At 49.2% G+C, this 21,131-nt stretch overlaps 1 protein-coding gene across 2 annotated transcripts; it reads left to right on the top strand.

The window, feature by feature from the left end:
- Positions 1 to 1,776: 1,776 nt before the first annotated feature.
- Nrros (negative regulator of reactive oxygen species) lies at positions 1,777 to 20,634 on the top strand. 2 transcript variants are annotated; one of them, XM_021645115.2, is made up of 3 exons: positions 1,777 to 1,917; positions 14,888 to 15,008; positions 18,438 to 20,634. In XM_021645115.2, the coding sequence occupies exons 2-3, from the start codon at positions 14,901 to 14,903 to the stop codon at positions 20,412 to 20,414; spliced, it is 2,085 nt and encodes a 694-aa protein (XP_021500790.1). In that variant the 5' UTR covers positions 1,777 to 1,917; positions 14,888 to 14,900; the 3' UTR covers positions 20,415 to 20,634. The 2 variants fall into 2 exon arrangements, with proteins under 2 accessions (XP_021500790.1, XP_060226196.1); XM_060370213.1 differs by lacking the exons at positions 1,777 to 1,917; positions 14,888 to 15,008 and adding an exon at positions 15,078 to 15,639.
- The last annotated feature ends 497 nt before the right edge of the window (positions 20,635 to 21,131 follow it).

Here is a 21,131-nt window from a genome sequence, read left to right as displayed (position 1 = left end):
TGGGGGCTGAGATTGGAAGGTAAAACCTGTAAAATAAAAATAAATAAAACCTAACTGGGTGTGGTGGCACACACCTTTAATCTTCAGGAGACAGAGGCAGGTGGATCTTTATGAGTTCAAGACCAGCCTGATCAACATGACACATTCCAGGACAGCCAGAACTATGTAGAGAGACCCCGGTTCAAAACTAACTAAATAAACAGGAAGTGCTTTAAATATAAATACAAGTCCTCTCTTGGAAGAGAATCTTGGTTCTAGAGATCAAAATTTAAGAGTTAGCCACCTACTGATAGAGTAGAGAAAGGGCATGATGAAAAAGGAAAAAGCTTGAGTCAGAAGTCTTAGTGTTTCACGATTTCCTTTTCACTTGTTTTTTCTTCAAAGGTGCCATCATCACTACCTTCACAAGTGCATAAATATACATTTGTTTATATGTTTACATATATGCACTCATGTAAAAACAAAGTGAAAGAGGCCATGGATTTGAAAGAAAACAGGCTGGGTATATGGGAGTCCTAGGAGGAAGAAAGGGAAGGGGGAAGTGACATATTATGTTTTAATCTCAAAAAAATTTTCAAAGGCCTTATGATTAATATACATCATTTTGGGGTGGGGGAAAAAATCTCCAAAAACCTTTGTTCATTTCTTTTGTGTTGGCCATCTTCTGCTGGGCACGTGGCCTGCCCTTAAGTGTGGTCTGTATGCCCAGTGAGACTCCCTTGGAGAAACTAATTTTTCCTTTGTGAGTGGTTAGGGATGGGAGCGCATGTCCGTTTTTCCATCTCAGCACGGGGACTGGGTCTGGTTTGGATCTGTGCAGGCACTACACTGCCTTCGGCAGAGAACTTTCTACACAGCAAAACAAACAACCCACCCACGCCCAATAGAGCCAAGAAGCTGATGGTACTGACAGGCTACAGTGCAAGTTCCATTAAAAACAAACAAACAAACAAACAAACAAACAAAACCTTTCCTTTTTCTTCCTTCTGCCCTTGTTTTGTTTGCAACAGGGTCTCACAAAACCCAGGGCAGCCACAAACCTGCTATGTGGCACAGGGCGACCTTGAACTCTGATCCTCTCGATTCAGCCTCTCTAGGTGTGTGCCACCACGGCCAGCTTTCTTTTCATTTATTTATTTACTTAAATTTTGAAAAGCACAGTACCCGTAAAAGATGACTGAAAAAGACTGGCTGGGTAGAGAAAAACAAAGACCAATGTATGGACGACCCTCTTTTCTTTCATGGTTTTTCGAGACAGGGTTTCTCTGTGTATGTAGCCTTGGCTGTCCTGGACTCGCTTTGTAGACCAGGCTGGCCTCGAACTTACAGAGATCCGTCCGCTTCTGCCTCCCAGAGTGCTGGGATTTACAAGCGCCCGGCTTGGCATGACCCTTCTAAATGGTGGACTAATCCCCTTTCCAATTAAAACGAACTTCACCAAACTCTGCCCCAAGCTCATCCTTGGACAGAAGCGTGTAGGAGGGTTCCTGGAAGAGCCGACCACAGGCCGGGGCTCCCAGCTGCGGTGCTCACCCACCAGGGCGGGAGCACCCGGGAGCACGCTGAGCTACTTCGCAGACCTTCGCAGGCTGCACCCGCGTGGCGGCGGGGCCCTGCAGGTCCGCGTCCCATCCCCCACCCGGCGCCCCCCGCGGCGGCAGTTCCTTCTAAGCCGCCTGCTGAGTCGCTGAGAGGCGAGCTCTCCATGTGACTGCAGCTTCCGTCGGTTCCTTCCGCAAGTGCTAAAATAATCTGATGCCCCAGAGCGAGTAGGCAGCTCGGGCCTCGGCGACGGCTGTCCAGGAGGCCCGGGGGCCCCGGGAGACGATGCGCCCCGCCGAGCCGCCTGGGCCTGCGGGAGCCGTGAGTATTTCGCGCGTGGGCTCGCCGCCGCCGAGCACAGCCGGGCTCCTCGAGGTGAGCGAGCCGGGGGACCGGTGGGTTGGTGTGTGGGGAGGGGGAGGTCAGGCAGCGTCCGCCCCACCCCTCCCCACCCCTCGCTCGCTCACGCACAGGCTCGTGGCGAAGTGGGGTCGGTGGGATCCAGACTTCCCCGCCCCTGGGCTGGATTTGGGAGCCACAGCTCTGGTGTCGGTGGAAGTCCGCCCCGCGGAAGGTCTTTGAGAGCCGAGGGAGGAGGTGTGGATGGGGGAGAGGCAGCCACGGCTTTGAGTCCTGCCTCCGCGCGGGGGATGCGAACAGGTGCGTGGACGGTTCGCCTCCGGTCTCTCCTCTGCACAACGGGGAGCGCTCCCCGCCTAGTCTGGGTGACCGCACGTCACGCGGGGACGCTGGGGGACTCCCGGCGTGCGGGCGTTTGCACCGTCTCCCTTGCCCCTCGACAGAAATCGAGACCCGTGGAGACTCATCATCCACAATTGCACATTCGTAGCGAGGTCTTCCCAGGGTCAGCTGTGTGTATTCAGCCAGGAGACAGGGGAAAAAAAAAAAGCCTGCGACTACTAGGATGTTTCTCTGGCCCACGGCCACCCAAGTGTCACAGTTGGGGGCTAGAGCCAGGCCCTCCTGACTCCTGTCCAGTGCTCGGCTGCAGTCCTCTTAGCCTCACCGGGGCACGGACACACACCCATGTACCCACGCGCTCCCAGGGGCTGGGCAGGAAGAAGCGTCACCCTCACAGCGGTTGCTGCCTCCACGCGTTACTCCGCGGAGGTGAAGGTGAACACGTGCCCCGCTGTGGCTAGGGTCGGACCAGACTTTTTTGCTGTTGGCTGAGGTACAGGCTGTTTTGCAAGGAGGCAGGTGTCTGGAGCGTTAATGGCCTGGGGATCCCCTCTTCCCCCCTCCACCAGACTGTATATGTGAACCCCAGAGTTCCTAGAGGGGGTTCTAGATTTGTGGGGGGGGGCGATGGGCCCTCAGCACCTAGGTTAAACACAAAAGCAGCCTCACAGAGAAGGTGCCTTCATTTGGTGGGTCCCTCGAGGGAACTCCGCGGGCTCTCACACACCCCATCCGGCCGTCTTGGAATGTATCACCCTATAGCTCATAAGCCGCCATCTGAGAGCCACAGGAGCCTGCCAGAGAGAGAGGACTCCCAGGGTCTATGTCCTGAGGGCCTGTCCCTTTGTCCTTCAGACTGGAAAAAAGATCCAGCACAGACCCCATGCTGCCTTTGGATAGTTGATGGCCCAAGTCATGCTACATCCATGTGGTAGCCACGTATGTCGGCAAAGAGTGAGTTTGCAGCGCACACCCAAAGGCGCTGATCATCTTTCCCAGGACCTGCTTGTCCATCACACAGGTGTCACAGGCATTGTCAGCTCCTGTTCCTGGGTCATTTCAGTGACAAGTCGTTTATATATGCATCTGTCTCTGCCCTTGCTGGAATCTATTTACTCCTTTCCCTCCAAACCATTCTTTTGAGCTTCCTTCCTGAACAAAAAGTCAAGTGTGCAATCTGTGACAGGCTCCCAGACAGGTTAGTCAGTGCTTTCCGAAAGCTTGGAGAAGCAAAAAAGAAATACAAAAATCAAAAACAAAAACAAAAATGGACCGTAATACTTCCATCTCATAGAGCCTCATGCACAACTGTGAGCCTGATTTCAAGGATCTATAAGATAGGACCATTTTTTATTATTTATTTGTTATTTTTGGTGGCATGGGGGATTGAACCCAGGGATGGGCCCATGCTAGGCCAAGGCCCTGCCACTGAGTTACATACCTGTCTAACCCAAGATAGGATTATTTAAATGGCAGATGACAAAACCCAACAGAAAAAGGCCTCTTCACGAAATGACTTGTTATATCATACAACTGAAAAGTCAAAAGGCAGTTGCTTCAGGCATGACTGGGTCCAGATCTCAAAGATGCCACCAAGAATCCATCTGTCCTCGTCTGGCTTGGCTTTGCTCTTACTAGGCGGGCCCTGGAGACAGAGACAAAAGCTACCTTTAGGTCCCAGGTTAATCCCCATCAGTGTGACAGGTAAGGCAGGAGAAATGCCTTTTCTCCTTAGTGATATAGCTGTTCTGGATTGATTCTCAGGAACTGTACTGTGTGGAATATAAGCCAATCACTCTGGCTAGGAACCCAGCAGGTTGTAACGGGGCCAGCATCTTCATAGTCCCCACGGCTGGAGTTAGGAGTTGAGTTCAGACCTAAAAACAAAATCCAAAGAAACGAAAACTGAACTTCTTAAGGCGTGGTTTGGTTGAACAGTGAAATGTACTCCCCTCTACCTAACTACACGCCTAAAAATTGTTAAGGAGATTCAGTCTATGTGATAAAAGAGAGAAAGGGAGGGAGAGAGTATGTGTATGTGTTTCCCCAGAAAACAACCAGGCGGCTGTTACCAGAGGCGGGAGAAACGAATGTGGGTAGACAGAACTTTCCTGGACAAACAGAACTGGGGGCCGAGACCGAACGCTATCTGTCTTCAGTGACTTCAGCCTCAGCAGAGGGTACAAAGGAGGAAGTAGGAACTTTGCCCTGATTCTCACCAGTGAGGTGGGCACAAAGAACAAGGCTGGGACCCATGATGGGCTCTGCGTGGCCACAGAGTTCTGTGAGGTCCCTGGGGACTCCCCTCCTTTAGCCCCAACCCCCACACTTACCGCAATCAGGCACTGCACTTGGGCTTGCCTGCTGCGCCACCACTGCCTGCTCTCACCTCTAAGAAAGATAACGATCGGGAGGGGATTTCTCCTTGGGAGACAGCATTTTTTATGCAACCTTTTCTCAGTGAGTTCTAGATAGCTGGGACAGCCCTGGTCTCCCCTAGTCTTTCCTCGTCTCCCTGCCTGGCCTGGGCTCACTTCTTTCGACTTCGAGCAAGTTAATGGTCCCCAAGGCACTTGGAAGCCCACATGGGACTGCCCCCAGTCTCTTGCTCTGGTTATTGGCTCCTTCATCTAGTCCTTAAATGGAGGCTTCCATTTTAGCTAATGATCTTGGCTTGTTTCTTTCTAACTTACAGGGCTTCAAGGCCCTCCAGCTCCTAGCTCATCCCCACCAAAGACAAGGATGCTAGTCAGAATAGCAATAATGGATGCTCTAGATAGAAACGGGACTCTAAGGGTCACACGGCACGCCTCCTTGGCTGCTGAATTATAGGGTCATCCTGAGAGTTCTAAGGGAGCAGCCAGTTATCTGGCATAGACACTCCTGGCTACTCATCCACAAATACGTATTGACTGTGCGTCCTAGCTGAACATTTAAACGACAGACACTTATTTCCCCAGCAGCACCTACTACCTGAACTGAAGACAGCTCTGGCATGGGTGCAATCTACAAGACCTGAGTCACCATGAGTGATCTACGGCCTTTTTTGAAATGTGGATTTTTGTTTGTTTTGTTTTTCAAGACAGGGTTTCTCTGTGTAGACCAGGCTGGCCTGGAACTCACAGAGATCCACCTGCCTCTGCCTCCCCAGTGCTGGGATTAAAGGCGTGCACCACTGAGCATGGCAGGAATAGGAACATTTTAGTTACCTTGGTTTTTTTTTTGGTCTTTTTGTTATTTTGTCTTTTTTTTTTTTTTTTTTTTTTCCAGAGCTGAGGACCGAACCCAGGGCCTTGCGCTTGCTAGGCAAGCGCTCTACCACTGAGCTAAATCCCCAACCCCAAATAGGAACATTTTAATTTCCCTTTTAAATTTACTTCTGAGACAGGACCTCGCTTTGTAGCCTAGGCTGGCCTGGAATCGGTGTAATCCCTGTGGGTCTCAAACTTACAATGATGCTCACGCCTCAGCCTCCTCGGTGTTAGTATTTATTTAGCTAAAGTCCCTAAGCAAAGGCCAGAAGATGTCATCGGATCCCTTGGGACTGGAGTCAGCAGTGGTTGTGAGCTGCCATGTGGTTGCTGGGAATCAAACTCAGTTCCTCTGGAAGAGCAGCCAGGGCTCTTAACTGCTGAGCCATCATTGCAACCACCACCCCTTACAGCAATTCTTACAGAGTTAAATTATTTTATAGGCACTCTGAAGTATTTTGAGAGAGATGTACCGGTGACCATGCTGTGTGCTTGCTTGTTTGCTTGCTGCTGCTGACTGAACTCAAGTCCTTGTGCGTGCCAGGTCATTGCTTTTCCGACGATCTGTCTCCCGCCTTTTTAAAGTTTTGTTTTGAGAGCAGTTCATGAAATTGCCCAGGCTGACCTCAAATTCACCGTCTTCCTGCCTCCGCCTCCTGAATATTGGGATTAGAAATACTTCACCATGCCCACCGAGCTGGCATTTAAACAAATATTTAATTTTACCTGTATTTGTATATGTGTGAAAGTATGTATCTGCACCATATACACCCAGGAGCCTGGAACAGCAGAAGAGGGCATCGGATCCTGTGGAACTGTAGCTACAGGCAGTTGTGACCCTCCATAGGGGTGCTGGGAACCGAACCCAGCTTCTCTGCAAGAGCATCAAGTGCTTTTAACCAGTGAGGCATCTCTCTATCTCTCTAGTCTCCATCTGTTTGTGCTGGGGTTTGGTTGGTTGGTTTGGTTTGGTTTTATTGCTTTTTAAGTGTGCTTGTGCATGTGTGCATGCCTGTGTGTGTGTGTGTGTGTGTGTGTGTGTGTATGTGTGTGTGTACACATGCAGGTACCTGTGGAGACCAGGGGCAGGGAATGCTCTGGAACTGGAGATGCTGTAGGCCACCAGATGTGGGTGATGGGAACCAAATTTTGGTCCTCTGGAAGAGCAGAAACACTTTTAATGGCTGAGCTATCTCTCCAGCTCCTTGACATCTGTTTTTAGATATAATAAGAAATAAGATGATCCAGGTGGTGGTGGCACAGATCTTCAATCCCAGCACTCAGGGGGCAGAGGCAAGAAGATCCCTATGAGTTTGAGGCCAGCCTGGTGTACAAAGTGAGTCCAGGACAGCCAAGGCTACACAGAGAAACCCTGTCTTGAAAAAAACAAAATAAAATAAGTAAATAAATAAATCTAATAGCAATAATATAAATTGAAGAATAAATAAAACATGATAAATATAAAGACAGTAAAATGTTGTGAAGAAGACAGGTGGTGGGTATATAGTGGTCACTGATGACAGACTCTTTTCAGTCTGGCTCTGTGCTAAAGTGTTTTCTTCATATGTAAATACTGGAGGAAATCTAAGTTACTAATAATTAATAACTACCCAAATTGCTTCTCATGAACATAAAATTAAATAATAAAAAGATTAACACTGCAGTGTACTCTCATGGGTTGTTCTTCAACTGAACCATTAGGCTAGGAGCAGGAGGGAGCTCCAAGAAGGATAAATAGGCACTTGATCAAAAGAGGAGCACAGAAAGGGTCTTTCCTGCAGAGGAAACAGCTTGTGAAATGTGTGATTCAGCTGAGGACCACATGCGTCCCAGGGTGGCTTGGGGTTTGTGGTATTGAGGCTGAGTTGTTGCAGAACTCACAGGCTTGGGCTTGAACTGATGCTCTCCGTTCTGCAGGCATTTGACCACACTCTTGTGTGTGCTCAGGTCCCGCAGGGAGGCCAGCATTTCTACCAAACTGCACAACTGTTAGTTCCTGTCAGTTGCTGATCCTTTGTGTCTTCTCAAAAAAAAACAAAACATCTTGGAGAGTCAGGATTTTCATTCCCACTCCAGGTTAAAATTAGCCTTACTTAATGTCTGTGGACTCTGTGCATGGTACCCCACAGACCCTGGGGAGTCAGTCACCTCCCCCAGGGGGTCTAAGATTCATGGGCAGCTCCCCTAAATGGAAGGAGAGAGTGTAGAACTCTTTCCCTCTGCACTGACTCCATTTGCATGGAAGACCTCCCCTTCCTGTTGGTTCACCGTTCCCCGGCTTCACCATGGCACGTGTCTGCCCCTTGAGTGGGAGGAGGCGGGCTGCTGACCACTGTGGAGACATATGTGCTGGTCCCCGATTCCATGCGCTTGATTGGAAGCTCTTGGCAGTCGCTCCTAAAGACAGGGCTTTTGCACGTCTTAACGTCTGTCTTGACTCAACCTTTTGCTGTATTATTGTCACTTGTGGCCACTGCTGGAAAGGAGCCAAATACAGTCCAAGTCGCCTCCTTTGCGAAGTTCTTTCCTGCTTCCTCTTGAAGAAGCATGGTGGCTAGCCCTTACTCTTGCAAAAGTTAGCAGTGGGAACAAACCTGTGACCGGAACTGAGAAACTAATGCAATGGTGGGTGGGTATCTGAAGAGATTATGCGCTTTCTCACCTCCGGAGGGGACACTGGGAACCCACTGCCAGCCACAGTGAGACACGCAAGAGCCAGCCGCTAGCTCTCAGTGGGACACATTTTGAAGTTCTGTGTTCTGTGGCTAGATGCGTTCTGTGGCTGTGGAATGCAAAAAAGTGAGCTGACCTCTGTTGGTTCCGATGGGCTGGCCCTGACCACACGAGGAGCCCCTTTACTCATCTGCAGCCCTGTGAAAATGGAGTCTGAGTAGCTAGTTAAGTGCTTGAAGCGCTCAGTTGGGGGTGGGGTGAGCTGCCGTGGCCCCTTGAGCCTCCATTCAAGCAGAGGCTAGGGAAGAGCCTGGCTAGACCTGATGTGTTTGCTCACGAGACCTTGAGGTCTGTATTTGACAAGTGGTTTGGTGCCATTTCACTGACTTCCCCAGGCTGGCTTCCCGCATCACTCCATCTTTTTGTTAGGAATTCCAGCTCTGAAACAGTGCTGAGTGATCCCTTGGGAAACTGTGCTGGCCAGATTTTGGTCAACCTGACACAGCTAGAGTCATATGGGAAGAGGGAGCCTCACTCGAGAAAAATGCCTCCATCAGATTGCCTGTAGGCAAGGCAGGGGGACATTTTCTTTCTTGATAAATGATTGATGTGGGAGGGCTCCCCCCTGCCACTGTAGATACTGACACCCTTGGGCAAATGGTCCTGGGTGCCATGAGAAAACAAGTGGAACTGGATGTTGGCAGCATACAACTCTAATCCCAGCACTCAGGAGGCAGAGGCAGGAGGATCTCTGTGAGTTCAAGGCCAACCTAGTCTACAGAGCTAGTTCCTGGACAGCCAGGGCTACACAGAGAAACCCTGTCTCGCAAAACAAAACAAAACAAAACAAAACAAAACAAAACAAAAAAAAAAGCAAGCCATGGGGAGCAAGCCGGTAAGCAGCACTCGGCCTCAGTCCTTGCCTTGAGTTTCTGTGTCTTCCCTCAGCTGAGATAAACTGAGGTAAATAAACTGAAATAAACTCTTTTCTCCCTGAGTCGCTTTTGGCTATAGCATTTATCGCAGAAATGCTGAGTTTCTTAGTTAGAAAACTAGCCAGGACAGAAATGCTACTTTTTCTCCAAACGGTGGCCAATTCCAAAATCTGAATAAAAATTTATTTGCCAGCGGGTCATATGCAACCAAACTTTCGTTATTCGTGTGCTGTGTTCAAAGGGCAGTACTCCAGTTATGTCAAATGCTTCAACTCCTTACTTGCTTGTCCAACCTGTGTCCCAGAGACCAACCTCATCGGGGCCCAAGAGGATAATCACCCACTTTTGAAGAAATTATCCTACCCTAGATGCGTTTGAGCATAGGTCGGTTGGCAGTTTGTAAGGTACTGTCACGAGGCTACTTTTTGAACATTCTCTGAAAACGTAGCTCAGCAACACCCACACACTGCTAGTCTCATTTCATTAGAGAAGAAACTTTTAGAATTGGAATTACTAAATTACAAAGATGCATACATTGAAGGCCTTTGATACATTGTAAAAGCTGTCTTGCAGAAAAAGTGTTTTTATCTCACATTCTTTATTTGTTTAATGTTGAAAAATTTCAAGTTATAGAAAAGTATAATAATTTTTAAAAAATGTTAAATTAACTAATGGGGAGGGGGTGCTGAAGAAGTTAAGAGCACTGGCTGTTCTTCTAAAGGTCCTGAGTTCAAGTCCCAGCAACCACATGGTAGGTCATAACCATCTATATTAAGAACGGGTGCCCTCTTCTGATAATAAATAAATCTTTAAAAAATTAGCTAATTGGTTGACCAATTTAGGGGAGTATTATGCTTTTGCCCTGACTAAGTCATTGAATGTAGGATTTTAATATGTGTATGTCTCTATGGAGAGAGTCAGTAATACTCTCTAATTGATAGTCAATAATACTATTTTTTTTTGAGGGGGAGGGCTCAGTCTATAACCAGGATGCCTGGAACTCATGGCAGCCCTCCCGTTTCAGCCTTATGGGGTTGTAGATGTGAACCACTATACCGGGCAAGACTTTGACCCTTGAAGAATCCAACTTGGTTGCATTGCGGCTACAGCCAGGATCCTTTGGGGTTTTCATCATGACGGGACTCAGGGCATGCACTCGCACCTGGGGACTGTGAGAACAGAGTACTGGGCCTCTAATGTGCCACTTCCGAAGCTCAGCGCTTCAGGCGGACTCACCATGGGAGTCTCTAGGCCAGGGACTGTTGGAGGGAGTCATGGTGGAGATGCTTTACTCTGAGGTCTGCAGCCAGCTGCCTGCCCCTTTTTTCCATGATCCTAGGTGGTGGCTGCTCTTTACTTTTACACACAGGCCGACTGGCTTTCTCTCAGAGCCTTTTCCCTGTGGTGTCGTCACACCCTCTGTGTCTTCCTGAGTCTGGTCTTCACGCGTTGACACTGCTTCTGATGATCCCTGTCCCCAATCTGTACATTCTTATCTGGAAGACAGAATGCCTCCGACAGCTGCCCGCTTTCTCCACAGAGCCTCATTCTTTAAGGCTTCTTTAGCTCCTTTGATTATTTGAGGAGAAAGTTCCTAATTATGTGGTCATGTATGCTAAGGGCTCTTTTAGCAAAGGGCTTGCCTCCTCTTTCCTGGCAGCAGCTGGTGTGGTTTTAACAGTGGGAGGACTGGGGAGCTGAGGATGCTTTCCTGTGGTCCTGTGTCCTGGGAGAGGGCTCCTGGGATTTCCCAGTGAGATACGATAACTGCGCTTTTTATCCTGGTCCCTGCAGCGCAGCGGCTCTGCGGGGAGACTTTCTAGGCTTTCTGCAGACATGTAGTCTAGAGGATTGCTTCCAATCTGAAGAGTTGCTATTTTGAAAGGCTTTTTGCCTTTTCTTCAACCATTTTGTGCCGTTCTTTTCTTTCAGTGCTGGGGCTTGCACGCAGGACTCTCTCACGCGCACTTGTCTGCAGTGTTATGTTACTGAGCTACACCCCCGGCTCAGGAATGCCCACCCCCTTTTTTGATATTTCATTTTTAGAGTCTCAGAAAGTTGATGGGCCTGGTCCTCAGAGTTGTGCTCCTTCCGCCTCAGCCTCCCAAACTGGCTGGAACTCACAGCCAAAATCACCTCTGTTCTGGAACACGGCTGTGAGGCCATTGTCATTTGCATCGTTAGATCAGAAAGGAAACAGAGGTCACCTAGACTATTTCAAATGGGAAATGTCATGCAGGAGACTGGCAGAAAATGATGGGAGAGGCTGAGAAGCCAAACAAATAGTAGCCTCTTGGCCTTGCAGGAATCTGTTCCCTAGGTAGGAAGGAGGAAGGGAGGGTGGCAGTCCCAGAGTCTGGGGTCACCAGGAAAAGCTCAAGGGGACAGATATTTTGGATTCTACACTCTCCTGCCTCCTGACTTCCCATCATTGCTTCCAATAGCCAAACATGCTGTGGGCCACCTGCTACCAGGGCTTGGGGAGCAGAGCCTCAGGGCCTGCTACAGGGAGTAAAGAGAGGCAAGGCGAGGCCGTCATTCCAAGGACGGAAAGCTCTTTGCCAGCCAGCACAGACTGTCTTTGGATACTCCTATTCCTTTATTTTATTTCTTTTAGAGATTTATTTATTTAATATACAGAATTCTGCCTGCATCCCAAAGAGGACACCAGATCTCATTATAGGTGGTTGTGAGCCACCATGTGGTTGCTGGGAATTGAAGTCAGGACCTCTGGAAGAACAGCCAGTGTTAACCCCTGAGCCATCTCTCCAGCCCTGATACTCCTATTCTTTTCAAAAAAAATTTTTATAGTTAATTGTGTGTGTGTGTGTGTGTGTGTGTGTGTGTGTGTGTGTGTTCTCTTTGAGACCAGAAGTATTGGATCCCCTGGAGCTGGAGTTACAGGAGGTTATGAGCCACATGCCATGGGTACTGGGCATCAACATGGGGTCCCCCTCTGCAAAAGCAGTAAGCACAGTCAGCTGCTGAGCCATCTCTCCAGCTCGTCTTCTTCTTGATGCTAATACAGACTTTTAATTCCAGCCTTCCTGGATGGATGTTACGCATTTAATTGGTATGTCGATGCAGCCACCCCTCCAGCTACGCCGTTCTCTCTGTCTGCTTTTTTCTGTGCCATCACCGAGATGACACATGAGAACAACAAGCACTCAAGCTGCTCAGTGCTATTCAGGACTCATAAATAATAACTAGGTCATTAGCAACTTTCACCGTTAATGAGGCGCTCTCACATATACGATCCTCTGCGGCTCTCATAAAATTCTGTGAGTGGTTATTACTGCTCTTGTTTTATGGGAGGGATTATCCAAGTCTTGGTGACTCCGTACAGATGATGGGGAGTGGAGGCAGAATTTAAGCTCCGGACTGTCAGGTTTCCGTGACATTCTGTTACTAAGTGACAGATGTTGCCCTTTCGGGCCTGGCAAGATTCATTTATTCACTCATTCATTCGTTCGTTCGTTCGTCCATCCCATTATTCATTTTTTTTTCTGGGCTAGTTGGCTGTATTTAGTAGGAAAGAATATTTAAATTTTGTAAGCATTTTGGTCCTTCCAAAATTAAAATCACCCTTGTGTGTGTAGTGATCTAGGTTTATCATGCCAGGCTAAAGTGTTGGGCAGCCCTAGAGAGCTGCACTCGTACCCTGCACACGCCGAGATTTGGTTTGCCAGCGTTCAGGGTACGGCAGCATGCAACAGCCCACGCATGACAGGAAGTGGAGAAGATTAACGTGCTGACAATTCCCATTTCCCCATCTCTCCTCCGTGAGCCGCAAGACGTTCAGTGAGATGAGAATGTGAGTGAACAGTTTTTCAGCATCCTTGGCATTTGCTAAGTCTGGCAACCTTATCTCAGGATGGGCGGGGATCCCAAAGTTTCAGGGGCACCCGTGTATATGTGGGAGGGTGCTGGGAGGACACCGAGGACAGGAGTCCAGATGGCTCTGCATAGGCCATCTGTGCCTCGTGCCCAGGAGGTGATAATTCCTGCACAGGTGCCGAAGTGGAAGGAGGGCCTGGGAGGGGATTCCCAGAGGCTTGCAAGGACCGATCCCAGATTCTTTCTGTGGCGTAGGGCCCACCTGGCCTCTGGTGATGGCCGAGGCTGATTTGTGTGGTTTCGCTTAGTTTTTCCGATAGTCTGTTTTCACCGGTGAGCGTTCAGATCTGTCCAGGATGTTAAATTATCCTCTGGGATGGGTAGACAGAAGGAAAGCAAAGAGGAGGGAGCCAAAAGTGTCAGCCGAAAGGTCTGTGAGTGGCATGGAAGGTGAGGAGGCCCTCATCAGCACGTGCGGCTGACCGAGACTGAAGAGCTGCCTGGGGGCCTTCCTGGAGGTGTCCAGGCAAGGGTGAGGCACATGGAGCTGGACCAAGAGCTTGCTACTGGTGAGGGTAGAGGAGGGCAGGGATGCCACAGGGCTGTCAGCTCTCACATTTGGAGGGTTGTCCGTGCAATTACGTCTACAGGTGGAAAAACTGTGGAGCTCAGGGAGGGGGACCTAGGCTGCTCTCAGCCCATGATACTCAGTCCACTTAGAACCATGGATACCAGTATCATCCCTGGATGGACCTTTGTTCCCCAGAAATTTGTGAAGATGGTGCTGTGTTCCCTCTTCATTGGAGACTTCTGTTGATAGATATATCACTGCAAGCCTTCCCAAGATGGCCATTCTCTTTGTCTTTGCCCTGGCCAGACAAGAGGACTGTAACTGCATTTCAGAATTTTTTGATCCATCCAAAGATTGCTGTTCATTTTCTCAAGTTGTTTTTTTATTTTTTCTTTATCCAGGTGAAAACATGAACTTTTTTTTTTTAAGGGCCGTATTTAAAAGTTAACCAGTGTGATAGACGTATTTCTGAAAGGCTTTTATTTTTGTTTTGTTTTGTTTTGAGACAGGCTTTCTATGTGTAGCCCTGGCTGTCCTGGAACCTGCTCTGTAGACCAGGCTGGCCTTGAACTCCTAGATCTATCCGCCTCTGCTTTCGTGTTTTCACTTGGATAAAGGGGAAAAAAAAAAAAAAGCTTGAGAAAATAAACCGCAATCTTTGGATGGATTAAAAAAATTCTGAAATGCAGTTATAGCCCTCTTGTCTGGCCAGGCAAAGAGGATAGCAGCCTTGGGAAGGCTTGAAATGATGCATCTGTCAACAGAAGTCTCCAATGAAGAGGCAACACAGCACCATCTTCACAAATTTCTGGGGAATAATGGTCCTGGCATTAAAGACTTGCACCATTACTGCCCAGACGGAAAGCCTTATTTCAGCAAAATACTATGTCTGTGGGTCCACAGGCTACAGTCAGTATTTTTATCCCCAATTTATTCTTCTTTTGCCAATTCATTCATTCATTCATTCATCCATTCATTCCTGGCATATATCTCGGAATTCATGTATGCATCAGACAGAGATGAGCTTCAGAGGGAAACAAAACTCAGAATGGCAAAACACAGGAAATTCTCAGTGACCTCAGGCCTGGTGCTCAAGTCCTTTGTGTCCTCTGCACTGCCCCTTTGGGGTTTCAGAGGTCAGCCACCTGCCTGTTAAATGGCTTAGGCAGAATGAAATGAGTTCTTGCCAGCGGTATCAGTAAAAAGTTGACCTTGTTGGCTGAACTGAGAGATTTGAGTAATCTGTGGTTTTCCACCTCCTCATGAGCCTCTAAGACCAGACACCTGTAGGGGCTAGCTGGGGCCTTCTGCCCTGTGCTGTGTGGCCCTCCCGGCTACCCTGCCTTACTGGGTTCTTCCTGGTATTCTGTCCACAGAGCTGCGCCTGAGATGGAGTTCCTGCCCCTTTGGCTATGCCTGGGTTTTCACTTCCTGATTGTGGAATGGCGGAACGGAAGTGGGACAGCCGCTGCAGCTTCCCAAGGAGGCTGCAAGGTGGTGAGTTTCTCCTTGGATGCTGATCTCTCTTTGGCCTCTCTCCTGACGGGGCTTGTTCTGCTTGCAAAGCTGATGACAGGGACTGAAGCCTCAGTGTGTGCCTGCCTAGCTCAGAACAAGGTGATTGCTGCTTTTTAGCAGATTTTCAAGATGGAACTCAGGAAGGACTGGAAGTCCCTGCTCCACTTTTTCATATGTACTGAAGACAAGAGGCCTCAGAAACAGTTGTAGGTCAACTACCAAGGGCAAAAATATTACCTGGCTAAGCCTCCGGATGACTGAGCTCCACGAATGCTACCAGGGTCACTGAGGGAAACACCAACGCTGGAGAAGTCCAACTCAGGAGTTCATGTGTGAAGCAACCTTAGCAGCCCTGCGGAGAGCACACTCCCCAAACTGCATTGCTAGGCCATGCTCATGAACAAAGCTTAAGCTTCTGAAAGTTCGGAGGCCGGCTGTCCTGAACCTTCACCTTTGCCTTCTGAAGGCTTCCTGTCTGCCTATAGAGACAGATTTAGGTCATCACTGAGATCAGTTCCAGAAATTTACCCATAACTGGAGACACTTGCCTGATAAGCATCTCTCAAGCCCAAGTCTGGAAAGACGAACTGGAAGCCAGAGTTAATACTTGGTCAGTGTCTTTGGTGCTAGGGAAAGAAAGTGCTCATAAAGTTAGTCTTAAATATCATGGCTGTCATGGTTCTAAACTGCTTGTCAAAACCAGTAGCCCCTGTACTTGAGGACGCTACAGTATGGTGTAGGGATCACCAAGCAGGCTGCTCAGGGGTGAGAGTATCCTTTATTTCTCCTGACTCAGTTGTCTCTGAGGCTTACTGCCTGTCCGCTACCCTAGGCCTAGTCCTGGAAGCTTCTGGCTGCCACACAATCTAAGCTAGGCCTAGAATGTTTTCAGCTTCTGAGACATACTGCTTAATAAGCTCATCCTTTTTTGTTCTTTCTGAGTTCGGGGCTGGCTGGTTCAACTCAGCTGATCAGGCTTAAACTCCTCTCCCAGCTAATTTATTCAATCTGGCCTCCTCTCTCTCAGCCTCTGAATTGCTCTGTTTGGCCTCGAACTAACTCTAGCCATCTGCTCTAAACTCCTGGCTCCTTCTCATTCTTTGGCTCATTCAGTCTTCACCCGAGTTCTTTCTCTGCAACCTGTCTTTCTATTACTCTCCCAAAAAAAGCTACCTCTCTCTCTCTCTCATTGCCCCTTAAATAGCTTCCTTCTCCTCTCTCTTCTCGTGAGAGTTGGAAGTATCCTATTCTGTCGAATCTTTGACTGAGTTGACACTGATTTGTCACTGTTTCTGCCACTCTACTAAACATTTTCAAACATGGGTGCTTCCTTCTACAAACTAACTTTACCTTCATCATTGGGGATTAAAGACATGTACCACCAAGCCTGGACCTAAACTTTTTTTCTTTACCTGAAACTTGCTCTATACCAGCCTAGCCTTGAACTCAGAGATCTGCTTGCCTCTGTCTCTTGGATTAAAGGTGTGTCTGTTTTTCAGCCAGATGACACAGACCTAGAAGGTCTTTGGATGTGATCTCTTGTCAGAGCAGCCATGTTCTGAATTTTAATTCCGCTCCACTCAGGTTTAAACGCTAGCCATGCCACTGTTTAGCTGGTGATACTGAAGTCCTTCTGTGCCAGTTTCTTCATCTATGAAATAGAATCTGCTGGTCTAGGTGTCACATGCCTGTCAACCCAGGACTCAGGAAGTGGAAGCAGAAAGGTCAAGAGTTCAAGGCCAATTTCAATTACATTTCAAGTTCAAGGCCAGTCTGGGCTACATGAGACTGTGTCAGTAATAATTATAAAGTGATGGCAGTAATACTTTCTACTAACAGTATCATGACCCTGGGCTGTTGTGGTGATTGAATGACTGTGTAACAAGCACTCATGACGATGCCTGATATGTAGTCAGTGCCATGTTTTTTTCAATTATCACTGATACGTTATTATCAGCATCAGCCCAGCCTCATTTGACTGCCACCATTCCCTTGCAGAGGCGACAACTGGGTAAACTTCACAGTAGTTATTTGGGGGTGTGTGTGGGAGGAGTCTCTAGATGTAGGAGGAGAGGAGAACAAAGTAGGAGTTCTTCAGCCACTTTTCAGGGCTCAGTCTGGACCCTCTGCTTGGTGGAAAGCGCTAGGGACCTGATCATCCAGAGGGCCAGAGAATGGGCTTCCTGTGGCTCTTGTGATTTGAGCAGTCTTGAAGCTCTTTGTTACATCAGCCATTCGACCTCAGCATGAAGATGGGTGTGGTGAAACGTTCTGTGTGCCCTGGTGATCACAGAAGGGTCCTTAGCCACTAAGGTGGGTCCGTGGGAATTACAGAGGTCTGAACCCCCTTGGACTACAGCCATTGGGAAGGAACACGGTCCACTGCAGGCTGAGGAAGGCTCTGAGGGCAATGCTGTCCAGGCCTCGGGAAAATAGAGATACACTTGCCTCCCAGCGCAGAGATTCAATTTGTTAAAAAAAAAAAAAAAACAAAAACAAAAAACAAAACCAGCCATTCTCCACACATTAATGCAATCTCAATATAAATGCAGTAAGGCTTTGGGAGGAGGAGGATAGGAAGGAAACTGAAAATTTCATTCTAATGTCTATGGTGAGATTAAAAAAAAAAAACCTCAATTGTTCAACAACGAGCAGCTTAATTGATTAGTGCATGCTGGTAATTACAGCTGATGTGCTAACACATATTAGCTGTAACAAATGTGATTTAGCTAAGCAATCATACTCAATCCTTGAAGACAAAAAAGAAATCTATGAGAAAATTACAAGTATAATAGTTAGTGGCTTTTATTTGAGGGAGAGGCTGAGATTATCTGAGTTTTTCTTTTTCCTTTTTTTTTTTTTTTTTTTTTTTTTTGAGAAAGGGTCTCCCTATATAGTCCTGGCTGGTCTGGAACTCTCTGTGTAGGCCAGGTTGCCTCAAACCCACAGAGCTCCTCTTGCCTCGGTCTCCATGGGTCCTGGGATTAAAGGCTTGTGCCACCAATCACAGTTACTTTTCCTTTCTTTATATTTTAGCATCATATCAGCTTTTTAGTTATTAGGTTTTATTTCAATAACCAGATAAGGGATTTGAGACTGCCAGAGGGTAGTTCCTTGCTTAGGGTCAAATTAACATACTGCAGAGTACAAATTCAGACCTCAGTGCTGGCTCCAAACCTGGTGTCTCTCTTTCTTTTGGAACTTTTCTTCTCATTCAACTTTGTCCTTGGAGATTGGGCCATTTGGCATTCACTGGTCTTGTCCTGTAGACCATCCTATAAGAAGCAAGGCCATTGCTCTTGCTAACCTTTCCCCCGACCCCCAACACCTAACTGACGCCTTCCGGCTGGCTAACTGCTGTGGCAAACTACATTTCTGTGCATAAACCTCATGTGTTTTTGGACCTAGGTCGATGGAGTCGCTGACTGCCGAGGCCAGAACCTTGCTTCTGTCCCCAGCAGCCTCCCATCCCATTCCCGGATGCTCGTTCTGGATGCCAACCCTCTCAAGGTCCTGTGGAATCATTCCCTCCAGGCCTACCCACACCTGGAGAACCTCAGCCTGAGCAGCTGTCACCTGGACCGTATTGGCCGCTACGCCTTCCAAGAGCAAGGCCGCTTACTCAGCCTGGGTCTGGCGGACAACCGCCTCTCAGAGAACTACAAGGAGACGGCGGCAGCTCTCCACACCCTGCTGAGACTTCGAAGGCTTGACTTGTCTGGAAACTCCCTGACTGAAGACATGGCTGCCCTCATGCTTCAGAACCTTTCCTCGCTGGATTCTGTATCCTTGGCAAGGAACACCCTCATGAGGCTTGATGACTCTGTCTTTGAGGGCCTGGAGCACCTCAAGGAGCTGGATTTGCAGAGGAATTATATCTTTGAGATCGAGGGCGGTGCGTTTGATGGCTTGACTGAGCTGAGACGCCTCGACCTCGCCTACAACAACCTCCCCTGCATCGTGGACTTCAGCCTCACGCAGTTGCAGTTCCTCAACGTCAGTCACAACATCCTGGAGTGGTTCCTGGCATCCAGGGAGGACGAGGACCGAGCCTTCGAACTGGAGATGCTGGACCTGTCCCACAACCAGCTGCTCTTTTTCCCCCACCTGCCCCAGTGCAGCAAGCTCCACACGCTCCTGCTACGGGACAACAGCATGGGCTTCTACAGGGAGCTGTACAATGCCTCCTCGCCACAGGAGATGGTGGCGCAGTTCCTTCTTGTGGATGGCAACGTGACTAATATCACCACTGTCAGCCTCTGGGAAGAGTTTGCCTCCAGCGACCTGTCAGCGCTTCGCTTCCTGGACATGAGCCAGAACCAGTTCCGGCACCTGCCAGATGGCTTCCTAAAGAAGACACCTTCCCTTTCCCATCTGAACCTCAACCAAAACTGCCTGAAGATGCTCCACATCCGGGAGCAGGAGCCCCCGGGGGCGCTCACTGAGCTGGACCTGAGCCACAACCAGTTGGCAGAGCTGCAGCTGGCTCCGGGGCTCACTGGCTCCCTCAGGAACCTCCGGGTGTTCAACCTGAGCTCCAACCAGCTCCTGGGGGTCCCCGCTGGCCTTTTTGACAGTGCCAGCAACATCACTACAATTGACATGAGTCACAATCAGATCTCGCTTTGTCCAAAGATGGTGCCCTTAGACTGGGCTGGGCCATCTGGTTGTGTGGATTTCAGAAATATGGCCTCCTTGCGGAGCCTTTCCCTGGATGGCTGTGGGCTGAAGGCATTACGAGACTACCCCTTCCAGGGGACCTCCCTCACCCATTTAGACCTGTCCAGCAACTGGGGGATTCTGAATGGGAGCATCAGCCCTCTCTGGGCACTCGCCCCTACCTTACAGGTCCTGTCGCTCAGGGACGTGGGCCTCGGTCCTGGCGCTGCAGAGATGGACTTCTCCGCGTTTGGGAATCTGAGGGAGCTGGACCTGTCAGGAAATTCCCTGACCAGCTTCCCGAGGTTCAGGGGCAGCTTGGCCCTGCAGACTCTTGACCTCCGCAGAAACGCTCTCACGGCCCTACCCCAGAGGGCTGTGTCCGAGCAGCCTCTGAGGGGTCTGCAGACCATCTACCTCAGCCAGAACCCTTACGACTGCTGTGGGGTGGAGGGCTGGGAGGCCCTACAGCGCTTCCAGACTGTTGCCGACCTGGCCATGGTCACCTGCAACCTCTCTTCCAGGATCATTCGCGTGGTGGAGCTGCCCGAAGGCACGCCCCGGGACTGTAGGTGGGGGCAGGTGGACCTCGGCCTGTTCTACCTCGTGCTCGTCCTGCCCACCTGCCTCACCCTGCTCGTGGCCTGCACTGTCATCTTCCTCCTTTTTAAGAAGCCTTTGCTCCAGCTTATCAAGAGCCAGTGCCGCTGGTCCTCCATTTACTGAGCCTCGGGCCAAGGCCAGAAGCTTGCCAGCTGAGCCAAAGGAGGCTTCCGCTCTGCTGGACCTTCACGTCTGCAGGTGTCCGGTTGGAGGTTCGGTTAAAAATTTAAAAGATTCCCACCCTCCGTCCCATAAAATTCTCCTCATCGTCCTGGTGAAATATTTATTAAGTGACATTCTGTGAGAATAAAGGGCCAGCCTCGTAAATACTTTTAAAATCGGATTCATCTTGTGTCGTGTTTCTTTGATGGTTTCCCTTGGGTTTGTTGTTGTTGTTTTTTTCAACAGTCTTTCTTTGGTGACGTCCATGACAGTCTGGTGCTACCTGACAACAAATACGTACCCCACCTCCCCCCACGTGTCCCAGATGGGTGGGAGCCAGCATCCTGGAGAGTAACCCAGGACAAGGATCCCAAGGTACTGAGTGAGGGTCAGGCACCGGGTATGAGCTCCCGCTCTGGTGATGGCCGATTGCCACTGCAGGGAGGAAGGGGCTGGGGCAGGACCCTCTCCAGATGCCCGGGAGTCTCTGGCAGACAGACAGAATGCTCCATGGATGAGCTAAGGAAATAGTAACTCAGCCCCGAGGCCATCCTGTCTGTGACCCAGGGGCTGTGCTTGCTCTGAGGGGGAACAGGAGTGTGCAGAAAGGAAGGGAGCTGAAGCCTGTGTCTGTGGCTCCTCCCTCTCCCCATCAATCACATTAGTAATGTTCAGTGA

This window comes from Meriones unguiculatus, chromosome 17 (assembly GCF_030254825.1).
Source record: "Meriones unguiculatus strain TT.TT164.6M chromosome 17, Bangor_MerUng_6.1, whole genome shotgun sequence".
NCBI classification, from domain to species: Eukaryota; Metazoa; Chordata; class Mammalia; order Rodentia; family Muridae; genus Meriones; species Meriones unguiculatus.
The sequence above is the reverse complement of the archived record's forward strand: the minus strand, read 5'-3'. Positions and strand labels throughout refer to the sequence as shown.